We start from the raw sequence: 20385 nt of genomic DNA, 5'->3' as shown, positions 1-20385 counted from the left end.
GTCAAAGTCAGGGTTTAGGTGACAGGTGATGGTTGAGGACAAAGGTCATAGACTAGAAAGATTGAAGAGGTTTTTTAAGTCTAGTTGTGGGGATTTATAAAGCTGCTGTGGCTCAGCGGGAACAGATGTTGTCCAAATCTGAAGTCTAGGGTTTGACTCCCAGCCTCAGAGTGCTGATGAAAACTAGACAGAATTTCATCTGTGGATGTGAGTCATCCTCTGTGGAGGATGAAGATGGGGGCAGCCGGAAGTTTTCTTGTGTCCATGTCACTATCTGTGACATGGTCCTGTCCAACTTTTCTACACACACATACACAGTGGTAGGTAAACAAGGGCTCACGTTACTGTTTGTTTTCTTGACTCATGACAAAAGATGTCATCCTTTTGCAGTAGTACTGACAGTGTGTTAATTTGGGAATGAGTCTCAGGTAAATTTCCTCTAAATGATGTTTGAACAGAGTGCACTGGAACTCCAGTCCTAGAGCAGAGGCGGGGAAGCTTTTTATTTCACTGTCTTCACTATTCTTCCCTGTTTGTGTCCACATATGTCCCTGGTGACTCACTGTGTTTACATGTGCAACAAACCAGTTAGTTCTGTGCTCTTTTCTCTACTTCTTTCTTCCCCCCCATCGCTCCCTCCTTATTGTTCATAGTTATTAAGTTTTCTTGTCAAACATCTCTTTTATCACATTTAGTATCTGCTTATTGACAGAGTCAAAAATGTTACAATAATCAAATGTTAGGGTTTCCACATGGACTCAATTTATCAACAACACACTCTCATTAGTGGGCAGCCAAAAAAATAAACCAAGAGTTACTTACTATTTTTAATGAGAGATTTTAACCAGTGTAATTCTAAACTGAAATTTCTACTATTTTTTCCTATTTATGAAAGAGACAGAGAGTGGGATGAATAATCCCCGCAAGAAGTCGATACAAAAAATATATATATATATGTATATATATATATATATAAGTAGGAGGAGAGCAACAGTACACAGAACTGTTCGGGAACGACACAATTCCTCTGAGATACTGAGAACAGAGATAAACCCTATAGGAGGAGAGTGAAAGAAGGAAGTCCAGGCTAGAGGAAAGAAGACCAAAGCAGAGGAGAGAGAAGATGGAGACGACAGCAGGGAGTCTAACAGAGACAAACATACAGAGCAGGAAGAGGAAAGAAAGTGAGCGCCAAGATGGGAGGCCATGATAGATGGCTCTCTGCAGACCTGTTGGGTAATCCAGGGGACTAATCTGCGCTGGTGCTGCAGCTCTGAAGCCGTGGAATGATAATGGCCTGTTTGCTTCTGTGTGTGGAGGAAGGTATGTGTTTGTTTGTGTGGCTTCGTGTTCACATGTGCCGCAAGATCACATGTTTATTTTGAAGCTACCACTTTGTCTCTCTTTGTGTCTGCTTCTGTGTCAGCCCCCCGTGCGCCCCCCCGTCCACTAGCTCACTATATATCTCTCTCAAACCCAACATATATACTTGGGCAACTAGTCCTCTTTTTTACGCCTCATTACCTGTCCGAGTCACTGACTCTGCTACATCATTGAAAGCAACAGATTTTTTTGTGTGTCTTTGGATTTTGTTCAGCTGTGTTTTTTCTTACCTGACTGAATTTGGTTCATTAAAATCCAGAAAATCTGGACTAACAAAATGCATGCCGTGGGAAAAACACATTTCCCACCAGAGGCCTGTATTTAACAGCCTTGTGTCAATCTGTCCATCTGCTGTAATAGTGCAAATAAAGAAATTATAAATAATGCAATCAACATGATTGTTGATGTTTTTCCCCTTCTTTTGCTTTTTTAAGCAAAAAAAAAATTTGGGGGGGAGGATTTATGATATATGTGTGTGTGTACACACGCCTTAGTTCACACAGTCTACAAACCTAAGTGTGTGTGCACCCAGCAGAATCCTTAGCAGGTGGGTGTCACAGGCCCACATGATCTGAGCTGGAATTCAAGGCTGGGCTCAGTTTGACTCACCACTGCTGTGTCCGTGCATCTGCAGCACAGGAAAGGACTCGCTGTTTTCCCTCTGACCCTGCGTCCATCCTTGTTTCTTTCCCTTATGGAGCGGAGCTCATGCATTTCCGAAAAGAAGCGATGGGGTCTGGCTTTGTGCGTGCTTCGCCTTCGCCACAGGGCCCTGCGAAAAAGGTAGATGGAGAACAGAACACAGAAGGACACGATGTCAAAGGGGTGCATGACTGACAAGACTAATAGGCAGGATTCAACACGGGGTGTGTGTGTACTTTCATACTTATTTCAGCTGGTGAAGCTAGTACTGTGGTGTGTTTTGTTCTAATTATTTGTTCTAGTAGTAGCTGCAAATGCACCAAGTCTTCAAAGTGAATCAACAGTTTGCTGTGATTGCTTTTAGAAGCGCACAAATTGTAGTAGAATGCATGATATCAGATTTGAATACTTGGGTGATTACGAACAATACAGTTGTGATAACAGATCAGTTGCGACTTAAAATACTTTTTCATCTGGAGAATATGTTGAGCATTTTAAAATTCAAGTTCAGTCTTATATTCATCTTTTTTATGCATTTTTTTTGTTTTTATCGTTGCTTGTTAATTGATGAATTTTAAGGTTTTTAAAAAAAATATTGTTGGAAAAGCTGTGGTTGTTACGACACATCATCTTAGAGAACAATCTTTGTCTTTTATCTGTCCCTCAGTCATCAACCAACTGCATGAATCCAGTTCTGGACAAAGATAATGCAAAGCTGGGTGTTTATTCTTCTGCTGTGACTGACAAGCCTGTAATTAAATAGAGGGTAGGAACGGGACACGGACCCAGTATACACACAAATACACACTGTATATACAGTATATATATAACTTTGAAGGTTGCATCTCAGACTGACAGCGATTGTGAGGAATGATTTAGAGGCTGCTTCTGAAAACTCATAACGTTCTGTGACTTCTCAGGAGGATTAGTGTAACCTAGTTCAAGACTGGAATCATTTGATCCTCAAATAGAATGGAACGGCAGGCTGAAGCAGCAGTGCTAATAAGGAGGACGCATACTGGTGATACATTAATTAATAAATGATGAAAGGGTAAAATAACCTGAGAGATGACCAGGTGTAAACTCCTTATATACAGGACATCGTTCTGCTGTTTCATAACAAACTTTTACAAACTTGTATTGTCGACACACAAACTCTGATCCAACTGCTGTGTTCAAAGTACAAAGTTAATAAAATTACACTTATGCACATGCTACACGTTAGGCAAAAGCTCCGAGCCCCTGTGGGGTCACGCCCCCCACGTTGGGAACCACCACATTAGGTGTGTACAAAAGTCTGAGTGGACTGGGTATGATGTGGCAACAAGAGGCTGTGTTTAAGTGCTGCTGTTGGTTTTCATTAAGTTGACTGATGAGTGGACCTTGGGTGCGATAGTGATGTGGCAGAAACCATGATGATGATGATGCAACCCTGCCGTCTTTCCGCAGACCCAGACAAATTACTGTATATGAGAGAAATGTGTTCAAAATATCTAGAGGTTAATGGAAGGGTTTTTTAACAGAATGACTAACCCACTCAGACAGGGTTTCAAAATATATAATTGTTTTTTATGCTAAAAAAAGCTACTGGACATAATGGTCCCAGCTTTTTAAACCGTGCGTTCCAATGTGTGTTCTCACTGCGTTTTCACCTACGGGGTATTTGGTTTTGCATTTTGCATATCCGCTGCTGGCTTTTCAGAGATGCGCTCTCTGTGGGTGGAAGTAATCTCCATGATACCCGGCTTTGTGGTCAGACGACATCAGCGACAGCGGGAGAATGGTGTGTATAGGTACGCCATGGAAAAAGGAGGGTGGAGGGCACTGAGCAGATAGCCACCAGCTGCATACAAGTGAAAGTAAACAATGAGGAGCAGACTAATGGCTACTGGTATGACAGGAAACATACATGACACGCTGCCACCACAGAGGCAGTCAGAAACAGCAACGTGATGGGGGAGATTACATCCTGGTCCTGCAGCTTCTACACACGTGTGTGTACATGCACTGTGTGTGCTGTGACATCACCACATTTATACACTCTGAATGAGATTCACATGGGTTTTGGTTTACACTTAGTTTCACCCTTCTATGTGTAAGGCAGACGTGTACGGCGGCCATGACAACTGACTCACTGTGTAACCAAAAAAAGTGGTTGCAACTCACAGACTGCCACACAGGAGGCGTCACTGAGTATTTGGTGCCTTTGAGACTCAAACCCAGGACATTCTGTGTGTAAGGCAGGCAGGCTGACACACCGTAAACAACAGGACACTGCTCAGTGACCAGACCAGATCCAGTTCAGCTCTGTGCCACGTCGCCGACACCACGTACAGTGTAAGACTGCTTATTTTGTGGTGACATCACAGTGACCTTCCTGCCAAATCTTTTCACATTGAAATCACAAACAACACTGCTGTCACCTTTTGACCTCTCAGTAAACTTCATGCAGTGCATGTGTCGTGACAGCGGCTAACAGCTGTAAAACGCTACCTGTGTGAGGCCACGCAGCAGCACAGAGGTTAGGTGGTGCTGTTTTCTGAAGTCGGGTCACGGGGTGACCTCCCTGAGTAAACATGACCACCTCTGTGACTACCTCATGGGTGTTAGGGCATAAATGTGCATCAAAACTGACAGTTCCAGTCTTGCTTGCACAGCTGAGCATCATTTTCTTCAACCTCACAACACGGAGCAACAAGGAGAAGTTTCTTCCCGAGACATTAAAGTGCACAAACTCAATTCAAATTAAATTGTCTGGTGTAAGACTTGGAATTAATCTGTTTTATTCCATCTGTTTGAATTCAAAAGGGAGCAAACAATGGATCCTGAAATTGATATAATTTATGCAGGCAGTACGGTGGCTCTGCGTCTAAAGGGACTTTCTCTTCTGAAATATTGAAGACGCCAATCTTACCAACGATAAAGAATGTGCTTAGAAACTTCCCATAAAAGACGGCAGATGGTATTAAAATTAGAGCGGTTTTGTGATGTAAAACAAGAGATTCGTAATGTGTGACAAGAATTCTCAATGGCAGCATTTCATGAGCTGGTGCCCCGAAAACGGCACGCTGAATCTGAGCTGTGTAATGAATAGCTCTGTCTGTCTTGTCTTATTGATTCTGTCTTATTGATTCCTCACATTTTTCATAGAGAAGCTCTTAAAGCAGCCAAAATACAATTTCAAGTTTATGGGTCTATATCTTGCACTTTATATTAAATACTATAAAGTACTGAAACCATTTTTCTGTCTTTTGACAATGTACTGAACTGCAGTACTGAAAAGTACTTGCGATCATTCGGGATCTTTCTGAGCTGTAATGTCCCACTAGAGGTTATATTGGGCCAGTGCAGCCCGTGACATCACTGCCTCCTCAAAATAGCGGCGAGATCTCAGTTAACCACACAGACAGAGACTCTGGAGGAGAGGAGGGAATGAGTCAGCCGTCCTGCTAACACCAGCCAAGATGGAGCGACGCAGAGAATGAAAGATTAACCATGAATCAATTGGAGGTAGAGACGGCTGGGATGGATAAGCAGAGCTCAAGGACACCCGCGGTCTGAATCCCACACCTTAGCAGTTAGTGCGAAGGAGGATGATGCTCCTGTTGCTAAGGAATGCCTGTTGCCATGGTGACAGTAGGGCATGTTTATGGTTGAGTCATCAAGTTTGAACTTGAGAGCGGTCAGCTGTTTTATGTGGTTTCTCACAGGTGGATGTGTGAGTCATGTGATTTTCTCAGCCACTGATGTAAAACCTTGAAGGGAAAGTTAGGAAAAAGTTTGGATCCAGGATGACACCAGTTTCACTGGCACTCACAAAGACAAGCTGCTTAATAGAAAACTACAGTAATACATGAATACAAGAGCCTGCGGTCATTTAATACACACGGCACAACTGGTTCAGAAAAACAATGTTTTTTAACATGCTCAACATATTGTAACAACTGAAAAGCAACATGAACACATGTAATGCAAGTGTTGCAATAGAACGGACTGATCATGCAGTACATGCTGTCGGTCACATATGGACACATACTGCTGCATAATGCTAGCTTAGTAGTGGAAGTTATCAATGCAAATAGACTGTGAGGGGATTCACAGTAGAGGCCAGTTCTACAGACAGACTTCTATCACAATCACTGCATCCAACCAGCTTATGGAAGAGACACAGGTGACGAGTGGGACACAATTTGACAAATATGTCAGCAGCATCAGGTCCAAATTGGTCAAATGTCTCAGCGAGTCAGTCGTGTTAACGGGGATTTTCGCATTAGCTATAATAGATTTATATTTACAGCCGAAGTATGTGAAAAAACGTCTGTCCCCTGGGGCTTAAACCCATCACCTATGTGCATATCGGACATCCCTAGTTTATTCCATTTCCAGTCTCTGCCTGTTGATGACCACAGACAATTTCAATCAGCCAAGGATCTATATTTAAAACTTGTCAAATTAGCGCTAATGCTGACACTTCTTCCTTGTAACCGTTGACAGGAGTTGATATTAGGATAACGGCTTGTTTTCATTGTAACTGTAGGCGATGTTTTACCTGTGAACTGCCGACACTTCCACTGCTGCCTGGGCAAGTCAGCCATTAACAACAACAGACCAGGGTTAGCACAGGATTTACTACTGTTGGAGACATAACTGCTCTGTGATTGGTTAAGAATATGGTCAGAAATTGGGTGTCTCTCATGACATCGTGTTTACCTTACTCTTTAGGTGACACTGAGGCCTTTTCATCTTGACCTGGATGTAGGAAAATGTGTCAGGCTGTTTAGTTTAACGTTGGTGCTGCACATGCCAACGTTGGGCGTGTGTGTGTGTCTGCGCACAAATCTTTGCACATACTTTTCCTCCAGCCAGGATGCAAGGAGCAGTATGGACATGTCCATACAGATACAAGTGAGATGCTAAAAGATAGAAGACGTGCTTTGTAGCTTTTGACCTCGTCAGTAAGACGGGCTGATGACTGATTGGCTCCTGTCTCGACCTGTGCTGAACAGTCGTACTTGAAGTAAATCCTATTGAGTGTACTGCGATTGGTACCAACAAAATATTTTAAAAAATATAAAAAAAATATAAAAATTAAAATTAAAATTCAATGTGTCTTGATTGAAGTGAAATTTAAATATTTTTCTCTTTATATAGATTTTTTTCTGTGGTCTTTAACTGATCTTTTTCCCTGATGTAATGCTCCATCCGTGGTTGACATGTAACGTGGGTGCGACTGAATCGTAGCCTCAAACATCCGCGACAGAACAGACGGCCTGTGCATATTTATACAGCATCATATTTAGTCTAAAGAGAATGCAGGAGTGGGCAGGAGTGTATTCTTGGTGACACAAACACACATCATTATATATATATGGTGTATTAATATACTGACATTTCATGCTTCACCCACACAAACACAGAGTGTTTTAATTTGTGACGGTGGTTGTGGTATTATGGAAACCTTACCTTCACTTGATGCTTTCTGAGCTTTTATTGAGCTGATGACCAGGAAACATGTCTAGAATAAACCTGGAAAAACAGTGTTTGGTTATGAAATATAAAATCAATCTCCAGTACCAGGATTTATTTCCTACATTGCAGCTGCAAAATTAGTTCCAGTTATGGAGGAAAGGCTCAGTAAACGCTGATTTAAAGAGTAAATGAATCAGCGTTGACAGGTTGGAGCTGGATGTTTAAGTCAAATCAGTGAGTGTTGTTTGTACGGCCCACATTCACTAAACACATTTCGCCTCAATGAGTTAATTAAAATCAATCAAGTTAAAAAAACGAGAAAAGAAAGCATTTCTTCACCTAGATGTTGTCAGAGACGATCCTGTCCTCTGTCTCCCGTCGGTTGATGCTGATGTTTTTCACCTGCTCAGCACTAATGCTGTCTGCACTTCCACCTGTTCCTCAGTGGGGGGAGGTGGATCGATTCACAGAACAGATCAGTGGGGATGAGAATTCATGCTGATTAAAGAAACTCAGAAATAAGATACTGGAGGAATGTTTTCATAGCATTTCAGAAGAGAGTCTTTGTCTCATTTGGACAGTCTATGTTTTTTTAAATGTCTCTTCCAGCTTGCATTCTTTTCAAAACACAATCTCGTCTTCTGCTGTTTACTGCTTTTTGAACAGCCCTCATATGACTCTCTTTATCCGCCTGTCTTTCTCTCTCTCCCTCTCCTTTTCTGTCTTTACATCTCTGTCTGGCTGTGGTCTTCATCTGCAGACACCTTTTCTCTCCACACGTCTTATCTCATTCTGCCACCTTCTGCGTCCTTTCTCTCATCATTCCGCCCCTCCATCTCTGCTCGGCGTCTCCTTCATAATGTACCGTCTTTGCTCTCTTCACCGTGTTTCTGCTGTTCAGAACGGGTCTGGAAAGTTATGGGGGTTAAGTGAGCGCGCCGCCAACGGCAAGAGGAGCCGTATAAAAGCCCCGAGCCTTTACACTTGATCTATGACGCTCTACGTGACTGCTTTGGTAAAGAAGCTGCAACCAGCTGCAAGGACACAGTGATCTACACACACACACACACACGCAGGCACACACTTGTGTGTGTATGTTTGCTGCTCTAAAAACGCAGTGGCGTCCCAATGCTGAGCTAACTTCTGTTTTTTGAAGCTGTGTTGGACGAACCACTGCTATTTTATGCTTTGTACGTGCTCCGGCATTGGCACTGGACTAACCCTCCACACACACACACACACACACCCAGTGCAGTTGCCATGGGAACCCACCAGTGGTTATGAATAAGCTACAAAAGAGGCCTGAGTATTTCTGTGAACATGTGGATTTTAGAGACAGTTTGTTTTTGTTGCAAAACTGAACTGAGTCAATGAAAAAAATAAAAGTAAATGAAAGTGAGAGTTTATTTTTTAATATGACCATAGAGGAAAATATCCTAATAGCCCAGCAGATACACTACACCAGGCATGTCCAAAGTCTGGCCTGTGGGCCAATTGTAGTCCAAGGTCAAATTTATATTAAATATATATGTTTATATTTAATTTAATTTGAATTGTCAGGCTGAATGCTTGGTCCTCACACATGTTCACTTCTTGAAATCTGGCCCTCTTTAAAGAAAAGTTTAGACACCCAAATGTAGCCACAAATAATGAATAAAATCAAGAAATACATGCTTCACAAAAATAAGGTTTTTTTTTTTTTACCAATCCATTAGTTTTTGCTTTCATTGTTTTTACTATTTCCCCAGAGTAGACAGAAACAGAGAAAAATGTTGTGTGTCTTTCTTGTCAGTTAAGATTTGTGTCGCTGTTGATTGAAAAAAAGAAAGAATGTTCTGGAACAAGTGTCACAGTGGTAGTGTGATGTCCTACTTTAAAGGAATCTGCCAAAACAGAGACATTTAAAAGCCTGGTCACAAACCCGCCGCACGTACGTATCTACGTTCAGGCTGATCTGTAACTGGATGTCACCCCAGATAAGAGTGTCAGCCAAGTGTTCAAAAAAAACAAAACAGTCAGGCCTTAAAAAATGAGGCTGTCTGTCTGTCTGTGTGCTGCAGCCTATTTCAGAGTTCTCCTCTCATGGGCTCAGTTCCATTTTAGTCCAGGCCAAGGAAGTGTAACAGGAAAGTGCGCACTGAAACCACGAACAAGCCTCAACTATGCATCCATTTGTCCTTCTACGTTTGGCCTATTCCATGCCAATGTCAGTAGTCACTGAATACTTTTAAATACTGTATGCCTGTCTGAATCTGCCTCTCTGGTTTTCTCACTCTGTAACCAGTTTTTCCAGAACACACAGTTGTTTGTTTTTCTGCTCCACTAACTGAACTAAAATGACAATAATCTCTAGGTTTAGTTTAGATTAGATACGTTGCAAAATTATTCTCTAATTAAATGTGAGGTTATCATTTCTGTTAATAAACCCTAAAAATATTTGGATAGTATTTTGTCATGTAGCCACAAATGATTTGCATTCATCTCTTTTTTTTATTTACTGGTTTTTAGCGTCTCACTTCATCATGGATCTAATTCGGCTGTGATTACCCCATGTGAACCACCACCAGGGGGCGTCTCTGCTGGTAGTAAAGCAGAACTCAAATGAAAGTTGTTAAGAAATGTTATATTTAATTTCCCAAAGGGCACTCCTGATGGATTGATACATTTCTATCTATTTCTATTTACACCCAAATGTAGCCACAAATAATGAATAAAATCAAGAAATACATGCTTCACAAAAATAAGGTTTTTTTTTTTTTTACCAATCCATTAGTTTTTGCTTTCATTGTTTTTACTATTTCCCCAGAGTAGACAGAAACAGAGAAAAATGTTGTGTGTCTTTCTTGTCAGTTAAGATTTGTGTCGCTGTTGATTGAAAAAAAGAAAGAATGTTCTGGAACAAGTGTCACAGTGGTAGTGTGATGTCCTACTTTAAAGGAATCTGCCAAAACAGAGACATTTAAAAGCCTGGTCACAAACCCGCCGCACGTACGTATCTACGTTCAGGCTGATCTGTAACTGGATGTCACCCCAGATAAGAGTGTCAGCCAAGTGTTCAAAAAAAACAAAACAGTCAGGCCTTAAAAAATGAGGCTGTCTGTCTGTCTGTGTGCTGCAGCCTATTTCAGAGTTCTCCTCTCATGGGCTCAGTTCCATTTTAGTCCAGGCCAAGGAAGTGTAACAGGAAAGTGCGCACTGAAACCACGAACAAGCCTCAACTATGCATCCATTTGTCCTTCTACGTTTGGCCTATTCCATGCCAATGTCAGTAGTCACTGAATACTTTTAAATACTGTATGCCTGTCTGAATCTGCCTCTCTGGTTTTCTCACTCTGTAACCAGTTTTTCCAGAACACACAGTTGTTTGTTTTTCTGCTCCACTAACTGAACTAAAATGACAATAATCTCTAGGTTTAGTTTAGATTAGATACGTTGCAAAATTATTCTCTAATTAAATGTGAGGTTATCATTTCTGTTAATAAACCCTAAAAATATTTGGATAGTATTTTGTCATGTAGCCACAAATGATTTGCATTCATCTCTTTTTTTTATTTACTGGTTTTTAGCGTCTCACTTCATCATGGATCTAATTCGGCTGTGATTACCCCATGTGAACCACCACCAGGGGGCGTCTCTGCTGGTAGTAAAGCAGAACTCAAATGAAAGTTGTTAAGAAATGTTATATTTAATTTCCCAAAGGGCACTCCTGATGGATTGATACATTTCTATCTATTTCTATTTGTTTATTTTCTAATACTGTTTTGTTTTCTGTCTTGAGATGATTCAGGTGACTGACAGGAACACAGTTCCAGTGTCATTTCTGGATCTTTTAGAGTCAGTACTGGATGAGTAGTGATACCATTCAGCAGACAAAACCATATTAGTCATCTTGTCTTAACGATTAGTCAATAGTTGCCTTGTCGTGACTCACACCAAGAAGAGGAAACGTCAGAAACATATTTCCAGCCTGGATTTGTGAGGTGCTAATTGAAAGGTTGCCTTACTTTTCTGAGTAACTGCTTGTTCTGTTTCCATACAGGCCTGAGAATCAGCAGAAAGCCCCGGTGACTGCCCCTCCTCCACCGCCACCTCCTCCACCTCCCCCTGAGCCGACAGGGCCTCCAGAGCCGGAGGAGGAGATCCTGGGCTCCGACGATGAGGAGCAGGAAGACCCCGCAGACTACTGCAAAGGTCTGGATGATACACCGAGCACGCACACACTGAAGTCAGCCCATTACCTCCACACCCACAGAGCTCAGTGATGGCTGCAGTCTCTGACCCAGAGTCCCCTCTCTCTCCCCTCTATCCTCTCCTGTTTTCCTCCATATTGTGGTGGAAACTGCAGTGGTGTCATTTTACAGCACAGTGAGAGAGCTCATTAGTTGTGATTTTACCATTCCAAGGTTGTCTGGTTTTGACACGGTCCAGTTTTCTGCAGAGGCTAAGGATGCCATAGACTGCACTCTGTCTGTCTGGGTGTTCACTGCACAACGGCTTCGGAAATAAAAGAAACAAAACATGTGTGTGCTAAAGGTTTTCTCTTTAGTTGATTATAGCATGAATTTAGTGCACATCGATTTACCTGGAAAGCGGTGGTTCCCAAAGTGGGGGGCGGGTCCCCGTAGGGAGCACAAAGCTATTGCCTTATACGTGTTATGGACTGGTGCTGCTGAGAGCTTGGCTCTGGTGACCTTGTGAAGAGAGTGAAGAAACAAAGCAGACGGCACAACAAAAGCATATAAATATATAATTACATATATACTGTATATATATATATATATATATATATATATAAATTCTGCATATGCACAGACATGATTGGAGTAGCAGTGATCTGATCTTGTTGGAATCATGGCCTGCTCTCTCCAGTCTATAGAATTTACAAAGTTCGGTGCTTAATAATAATAATAATAATAATAAAAACCCACCCACAACACTGTAACCCTGTGAAGCTCCGTCTCTCTGTCTGCCAGCTGGTAGAGCCACCGTGCCAAGAACAAAGACACGGCATCTCAAACGACAACAACAACAACAGGTTTAAGCTGATTGTGTTTCTGTTTGTGTTTCTTTTGGATGAAAGTAAAGTGACTGGACGCGCTTCAGCGAGTGTAATCAAAGCTGCTCCTGCAGATATCCACCATGAAACCAACTGTAGAGAAACAGCTGTTAAGTCACACAGATGGAATAATCTTCCGTTGCATTTTGAGACGATGGTGAGAAGGAAAAACAAGACCGTGACGGCATTGCAGCAAAAGAGAACCAACTGTCACAAAACCCTAAAAAATGTTAAGAAAAAAGGTGAAATGGTCCTTTAATATTCCATCTGCAATGATAGAGATAATTAATAAAAACATTTGGTGTCCAGTACCGGAGGTACAGTTAGGAGCTTTTCTTTGACTTACCCCAGAGTGACAGACTGAGATTTTGAACGTGGACATTTCTATATTTTTGGCGTCATTACATTGTGACTTTCATCATAGTTTCCTACTGTGGCCTTTTCCTTAGTGTTTCACAAAAAAAATTGACTATGACGTTTATTACTGTCCAACAAGTGCAACACAAAATCATTTCATTCCTACTGATTGAACAAATGCCACGCCCCCGAAGGAGCGGTGGTTATAAGCCTGTTCTATCCTTATCTCTCTCTCTCTCCCTCTTTCTCTCTCTCTCTCTCTCTCTCTCTCTCTCTCAGGAGGGTACCATCCAGTGAAGATTGGGGATTTGTTCAATGGACGGTACCATGTGATCAGGAAGTTGGGATGGGGCCACTTCTCCACCGTGTGGCTATGCTGGGACATACAGTGAGCTGGTCTTTTTCTCACACGTCAACATCAGAGCAGGCGTCCTTCACTCCACTTAAATGTCAAAGACATACCCAACAGTAAACAGACCAGTAAACACCCCCCTCCTCCCCCCTCTCACACACACACACACACACGCACCTGTGGACACGATCGGACTATGTCACCGCTACAACGGTTGCGACCGACACCGTTGGTAACGCGGCATCCATTTGCACCATAATGTTGTTTCTGGGTTCCCGTAGCAACTGGCGAGGATGGATAACAGTATCGTCATCTCAGTGTCACCTTTCACTGCCTCATACACACACACACACAGACACCTTCTCACCCATATGCACACGGGCTCAAACTCATTGACTTATGTCACCAGTGTTAATTACACTAATGGCGCTCACGATCCAGGGAGCTGGAGTTGCATTACCTTCATCCACCCTGACTATTAATCCTCCGCTTTAATTCCACTGGATCGGACGTCACGCAGGATTAACTCATAACTTTGTACCTCCCTCCCTCTGTTTGCTGTTTTAATTCATTATTAGAGTGTGGCTTTAAAAGAAATATATACTTATTATTTCAAACTAGTCAAATTATTTTAGATTATTAAGTGTATAGATAGGAAAATAACTGAAGGATTTCACTTTCGAGGATCTGCCGTCAGTGGGTTAGAGGGAGCTGCTGACCAGCCTGTGTTCGAGTCCCCGTTACATAATGTTGACATTGTTCGGTGTATAAATGCCACACAGCTCATACATTTGCATTAGCAGTGCCAGTGTAGGCAGCGAGAATGCTAAAATGTTGGCCAGTGTTTGTTCAGGCTGATATTTTCTCTCTCACGTACACACACACTCTGCATTTCTTGTTTTGATAACCTTTGGATTTTTTTTTTTGATTGGCTCAATGTGTGTTTGTGTGTTTGTGTGTGTGTGTGTGTGTATCCCCACAGGGTGAAGAACTTTGTGGCCATGAAGGTGGTGAAGAGTGCCCAGCATTACACAGAGACCGCCCTGGATGAGATCAAACTGCTGCGATGTGTGAGGATCCGATCCGTTTGACATTACTTTTTTTCCCTCTCTTCTTTCGTTGCATCTCATGTTCTTTCAAACTCTCCCCTCTTTAATCCTCAGTACTATTTGGTCATCTGTCATACAGATAGAGGCCAAGTGATGCTCATTATGATTTCACCTCCTACATATAAACCTCTCTGATCTCAAACTCCACAGTTCATGTCCCTAAATTAACCTTTTCCTTCACCGTCCTCTGATTCACTCCTCTTTCCTCACTGATCTTTCAGGTGAGGGAGAGTGACCCCGGTGACCCCAACAAGGACATGGTCGTCCAGCTGATAGATGACTTCAAGATCTCTGGCGTCAATGGCATACGTATCCTGACAATAGGTTTATGCACGTGTGTGTGTGTGTTGACTAACAGAGATATGATGATGTACGTTCTTGACTCTGTGACCCAGATGTGTGTATGGTGTTTGAGGTACTTGGTCACCACCTGCTGAAGTGGATTATTAAATCCAACTACCAAGGTCTGCCACTGCCATGTGTGAAGAGCATCATCAAACAGGTGAGTCCACACACACACACACACACACACAGAGTAGAAAACTGTAGCAGTTTGTGTTAGATTGGGACGATAATTAAGTTAGCTTAGCAGAGCTAACGCACGAGCTGGGTTTGACCTAATAAAAAAAACGTCAAAAATAAACATCAATCTAACAAAGTCATCCATGACTTGGGACAACGCTCAACATGTTACACACAGTTCTCACTTCATGGTCTGTGTTGTTGTGTAGTCGCTAGGCAACCAGTATTTTGGGTGAATTTCTTAATTTTGTCACACAGGATAGTGAAAAAAATGACCTACAATAAATCATACCTAGCTATTAGCTTAGCTAATGTTGTGGCTGAACTTCCGCAAGGGACTTGAATTTTCTTCAAATTTAGTTTAGCGGTAGAAGATCCAAACACGCCCATTATATCTCTCTTAAAGACACAACCTAATCTGATCCTGCTTCACAAACACCGTTCACCCGCTGTGCCCGCAGGTCCTGCAGGGTCTGGACTACCTCCACACCAAGTGTAAAATCATCCACACAGACATAAAGCCAGAGAACATACTGATGTGCGTGGACGACACATTTGTTCGACGCATGGCCATGGAGGCCACAGAGTGGCAGAAAGCAGGAGCCCCGCCGCCGTCGGGATCAGCAGGTAGGGAGACATCAACTTGAGTTTGGCCTCAAACCTGAAGAAAAATAATGTCTTCAGATGTAACCACTGTATCTGTATCACTGATTATCAAATGAAAACTTTGTCGGTGAGCTCCGCAAGAAATAACGCATTCAACTCTATGTAGCTTTAAAAACATGTCAACACACACAATAATCTTGTTAAATAAAACAGTTGGATGAATTGTTTGGTTCAGTTTCATGATGGCCATAACGCAGGTATTGTTCTACTGCCAGTATCTGTTTTTCTTCACTAAATATTTAACTCAGGGTTAGAAGACAGGCTGATTCAAAATTCAACTCCCAATTAATTGGGGAAAAAAAACAGATGTAATCAAAGAACTCAGAATTTTCCTCTGCCCATTTACCACCCCCACAGACACCCTTTGTCATCGACCTTTTCAGACAACTGATTCAAAATGAGTCTTGATAGTGATTGCTCCGTTCGTGAGGTGAACTCTGGGTGAACCACCATTAGCCTCCATCTCTCAGATGAGCTCCAGGCAGCTCTCAGTATCCAGTGAAGTATTTTTGGCTTTGGGTAGTAGCTGATTATACTGCTGACTTGTCCTCTGTCAAATAGTGGTGACACAAAAGACTAAGTGGTTAAAGACGCAGAAGAAATTCTATGGCGTAATGTTAAGGTCTCTCAAAAAACATGTCTAAGAAAAAAAGCCAAAACTACAGGAATCCAATGACCTTGAAAGCCCCGCGTTCTCAGAATCAGAATCAGAATTACTGTAATGATCCCTGAAGGACAATTCCTCCGCATTTCAAACAAACTTCTGGATAGAATTTAGAAAAAAAGAAATTCAATAAAACCGTAGAACAATAGCAGCCCAGAAATAAATCTACAGCATCTGTTCAGCTCTGCATCTAACTGAGGAACAACAGCACCAAAACACATGCAATGATAGCAGCAATGACTAAATATTATTTTAATAAAAACAGCAATATAGCAGTAGCTAATTACAATAACTTTATCTCCTAACTTTACTACTTTACTGATCTTTTTTAACCCAATTTCTTTCTTTATATTCTGTTTTTGTTATATTCATTTCTTTCTAATCTGTTTACAATACCATTTCACATTTCTCCATCTTGAATTTTCTCCCATATGTTTACTTTTTTGTTTTTTTCCAGATGGACAGATAGATTTCCTAAAATTTTATAAATCTGTGCTTTTTTAAATGGTAGCGGTAATAATTGGATGGCAATATATTTAAAAAAGAACAAGATCTTTTGTAGCAGACACTGTCAACATATTTTTGATATTCATGTCTGCAGTTTAGAATTTTTCAGTGAACAATTACAGGTTCTGTCAGTCTCTTTATCTGTTTATATTCTATATTTATGTTTAAATACAAGTACAACGTTAGAGTTGTTTCACTTTGGTTAGTCAGGATGAGTGAGCATTTGTTTTTTTTTATTTTGGTGCCACGTTGATGTTCAATTACACATGTAACAGGTGTGAAGTCGACGGTTCTGCTTATTGTCTGAGTTCATGAGCAGATCAGAACAGGAAGTGGTTCACAGGCCAACATTTGTTGTTGATGTTTAGGAAAGGAAACGAGGACCGAGGTTTTCAGGAGTTAAATGACGGTTATTTTCATGGATGTTTTTAACAAGCGGTTGGTGCGTGTGTGAAACGTCTGACCTCTGTGACAAATTCTGTACGTTTTTAGGTGAGAGTGAATGACAACCTGACTGTGAAGTGGCTGCTGTTGAATGGAATGTTGTTGGTCCGACTGTGAAGCAGCTAACAGTTGTTGTTTCTCTCTCTGTCTGTCAGTTAGCACAGCTCCTCAGCTCAAACCGGTGAGTACAACAGATGTGAGTATGACCAACGAGAAATACACACACACACACACACACACACATGCACGCGCACACACGGGTTTTCATGTTTTGTGACCACTTCACATAAACAAAGAGACTTCCCCCGCCCTTTATCCTAACTCTACTGCAAATCCATGCCTTATCCATTCATTTATCCTAACTGGAATCTGACTCTAATTCAAACCCTGATTGAACCCAAACACACACACAGATACAATGGTGCAGTAAGCACTTCAAATATTTACTTTGTAGTACCACTGCTGGTCCTGAGACTTCTTTCAAATGAACTTGTATATCAAAAATATACCCCTTATCGTCTGTGGCCACTAGAGGGCAATGTCTATACTAGTGACAACGCTGCTACTGCACTACTGAAAAAAATTACACAACTACTATAAGGACTTTCTTAAATACATAAAACTAATTTAAAAAAAAATCCTGAAAATGCTATCGAGGTATTATTTATAATAAATAAATATTTTCCAAACCATCAAATCCGGGACCAGAAGGAAACCTCTTAAAGTGACAGCAACATTGTAATACATCACTTGATTAAATATTTTGTCTCATTTAAATTGTGGCACACAATAAAGTTGAGTTTACTTAGGATGTCATTCAAATATTCCTTACAAAACCACAAGCCCCGGTACAAACAAACAAACAAACAGAAGATTGAAACCAGAAACCATGTGTTCTGGGCTTTTTACACCATATGGTTTAATCATCACAATTTCAGACTCTGAATGCACCACCGTGATGAAAATAGAAACAGTACTCAGGCTGTTTTTGCACAGAGCCAGTATTCATAATAAACCTTTTTTTTTTTTTAAAGAGATTTGCAAGTACATGTGAACCTGACCAGTGCATTCATACTACTGTTCAGAATTCCATTATAAAAGTACAGTACAGCTGTGGATGGCTGTTGAAGTTTAATGTCTTTATTTGTCAGGGAGCTTAGAATTTGGCTCCAGATGCTGTAGTGTGATTAATCACAATCGTTTAGAATAAAATCATAATTCTTTTCCAATTTTTTGATCTGTTTTTGTCTCCCCCGTGACTCTCCCTTCTCACTTCTGTTTTTTTCTTCTGTTTCTCCCAGGTGGGAAAGATTTCCAAGAACAAAAAGAAGAAGCTAAAGAAGAAACAGAAGCGTCAGGCGGAGCTGCTGGAGCGGCGGATGTTGGAGATTGAAGCCCTGGAGAGAGAAGCCGAGAAGAGGGAAGAAAGAGCCAAAGATGGAGGAGAGAAGGAGGAACTGGAACGCAACCCGGCGTCACCGCTGCAGTCACTGCCACCGCAGATCGGTCCCAGCATCGCCCTGGGAGAGAGCGACGAGGACGACGACGATGATGATGATGGAGAAGACGAGGACGAGGAGGAGGGTGACAGGGAGAGGCCCGTCAGGTTGACAAATCATACATGTGAGTGGAGAACCTACGGCGTATACGTAGGTTATCATTATTTTATATTTTGGTATTCCACAGTCTCTTTTTGTCGCCTGTACTCTCTCTTCTATCAATCTTCTGTCTTTGTTCTAGATTTCTTCCTTTTTTATTCATTGTTTTTGTCTTTAGTGTCTTTGACGCAACATGCAGTGCTTCACACTCATTTCCTTCTCTTTCTCTTTTCCTCTCTCTCTACTGCAGGTGCAGCCTCCACCCAGGAGACGATCAACATACTCCACATAACCGATGAGGAGGTGGACGAGGACGAGGAGCCCACACCAACTGCTGAAAAAAATGCTCCTATTCCGCCCGTCCCAGAGGAAGGTAATGGAGAGCTAACTCAAACAGAGGATGAAAAAGAGGAGGAGAAGAAGGAGGTAGAAGAGAGATTGAAAGCAACAGAAGATGAGAATGAAAACAAGGAAAAGGAAGCCAAGTCAGAGGAGGAGGAGGAGGACGAGGAGGAGAAACAAGAGTTAGAGAAGGAGACGGAAAAAGACGGATCCACAGAAGAAAGTGAAAAGGAAGATGAGTCCGTGCTGGAAGAGGAGAAATCAAAGGAGCAGAATGAAGAGTATAAGGAGGTGAAAGAGGAGGAGGAGAACGAGGATGACGACACAACTGCAGAGATCCTGACAGACAACACCTCCTCCATCGAACTGCACAACAACAAGGCCAACACGGCCAAGACCAACGGTCACATTCTGTTGGACACAGAGGGACTCAAAGTCAATCCTGGTTCTTCTCCAGCTCAGTCCACTACCCCAGAGCCTCTCCTCTGCCCCCTGGTGGAGTCTGAGCTCAGCTACACAGACAGAGACTTCTCCCTCAGCTCTGGTTATGAGATGTACAATGGCGAGCTGGCTGAACCCCCTCTGACCAACGGCTCCAATGAGCGCCACCTGTGCACAGAGCCCATCTTTCCAGATTTACCCCTGGACCCTGAGCCAGGAAACCCCTTACCTGTCGGGATGGCAGACATTGCGGCAGGACCATCACCCAACAGTCCCATTGCTGACCGCAGTCGCACCGTATCTTCTTCCAGCACAGGAGACACACCTAAGGGTAAGAAATGTTTCAAGTCACTGCCAGACAATAAATTGTTGTATAACTAGGGATGTCCGATATGCAATATTGTCCAAACAATTTATTTCCGATTCTGATATCAACGATACTGATGTAGGCCTGGTAATAATCATTTATTTACAAACCACTGTAAGAGTATGAAAATAATTAAATGAGCTGCAATGCTGCCATCTAGTGACTTTCACATTAATATACAGCCGTTTATCCCCAAAACTATTTTTATTCGTACAGATATTACTGTACATAATATGCTAAATTTGGGCCGATAATATCAGTCGGCCAATATTATCGGACATCCCTAATTTTAACACATTGGAATTTAAATATTGATAATTTATTCAGTTAAATTGAATTGTATTTTTAATACACCATTATATTAGAAAACATAGGCTTCACTATATTTACTTAATTAACATTCCTAATATATCTCTAATCAAATAACACATAATTAAAGCTTAATTATTACATTTATGACCATTTT

At 41.7% G+C, this 20385-nt stretch overlaps 1 protein-coding gene and 2 long non-coding RNA genes across 8 annotated transcripts in view; 1 reads left to right on the top strand and 2 right to left on the bottom strand.

Moving 5' to 3' along the window:
* Positions 1-20385, top strand: part of srpk2 (SRSF protein kinase 2) — a 39885-nt gene that overhangs the window by 12515 nt on the left and 6985 nt on the right. For 3 of the 6 annotated variants that reach the window (XM_008312235.3, XM_017032989.2, XM_025056400.1), the window contains 9 exons: positions 11534-11685; positions 13187-13295; positions 14242-14329; positions 14590-14677; positions 14764-14870; positions 15352-15517; positions 17327-17367; positions 18473-18794; positions 19020-19883. In XM_008312235.3, coding sequence (XP_008310457.1) covers positions 11534-11685; positions 13187-13295; positions 14242-14329; positions 14590-14677; positions 14764-14870; positions 15352-15517; positions 17327-17367; positions 18473-18794; positions 19020-19883 — 1937 coding nt within the window. Of the gene's footprint in view, positions 1-11533; positions 11686-12648; positions 12793-13186; positions 13296-14241; positions 14330-14589; positions 14678-14763; positions 14871-15351; positions 15518-17326; positions 17368-18472; positions 18795-19019; positions 19884-20385 lie in introns of those variants that run through there. The other 3 variants (XM_017032991.2, XM_017032990.2, XM_025056401.1) reach the window with 2 other exon arrangements.
* LOC107988682 (uncharacterized) lies at positions 1780-8848 on the bottom strand. Its single transcript, XR_001760152.2, has 3 exons — positions 7834-8848; positions 7489-7551; positions 1780-2155 (listed from the first exon to the last, which is right to left on the bottom strand). It is a non-coding gene; the product is annotated as an uncharacterized LOC107988682 (long non-coding RNA).
* Positions 11692-12587, bottom strand: LOC107988681 (uncharacterized). The gene is made up of 3 exons (XR_001760151.2): positions 12423-12587; positions 12077-12185; positions 11692-11988 (listed from the first exon to the last, which is right to left on the bottom strand). It is a non-coding gene; the product is annotated as an uncharacterized LOC107988681 (long non-coding RNA).

Source organism: Cynoglossus semilaevis, chromosome 6 (genome assembly GCF_000523025.1).
Source record: "Cynoglossus semilaevis isolate Cse_v1.0 chromosome 6, Cse_v1.0, whole genome shotgun sequence".
Taxonomy (NCBI): domain Eukaryota; kingdom Metazoa; phylum Chordata; class Actinopteri; order Pleuronectiformes; family Cynoglossidae; genus Cynoglossus; species Cynoglossus semilaevis.
This window is presented reverse-complemented; position numbering and strand designations above follow the sequence as displayed.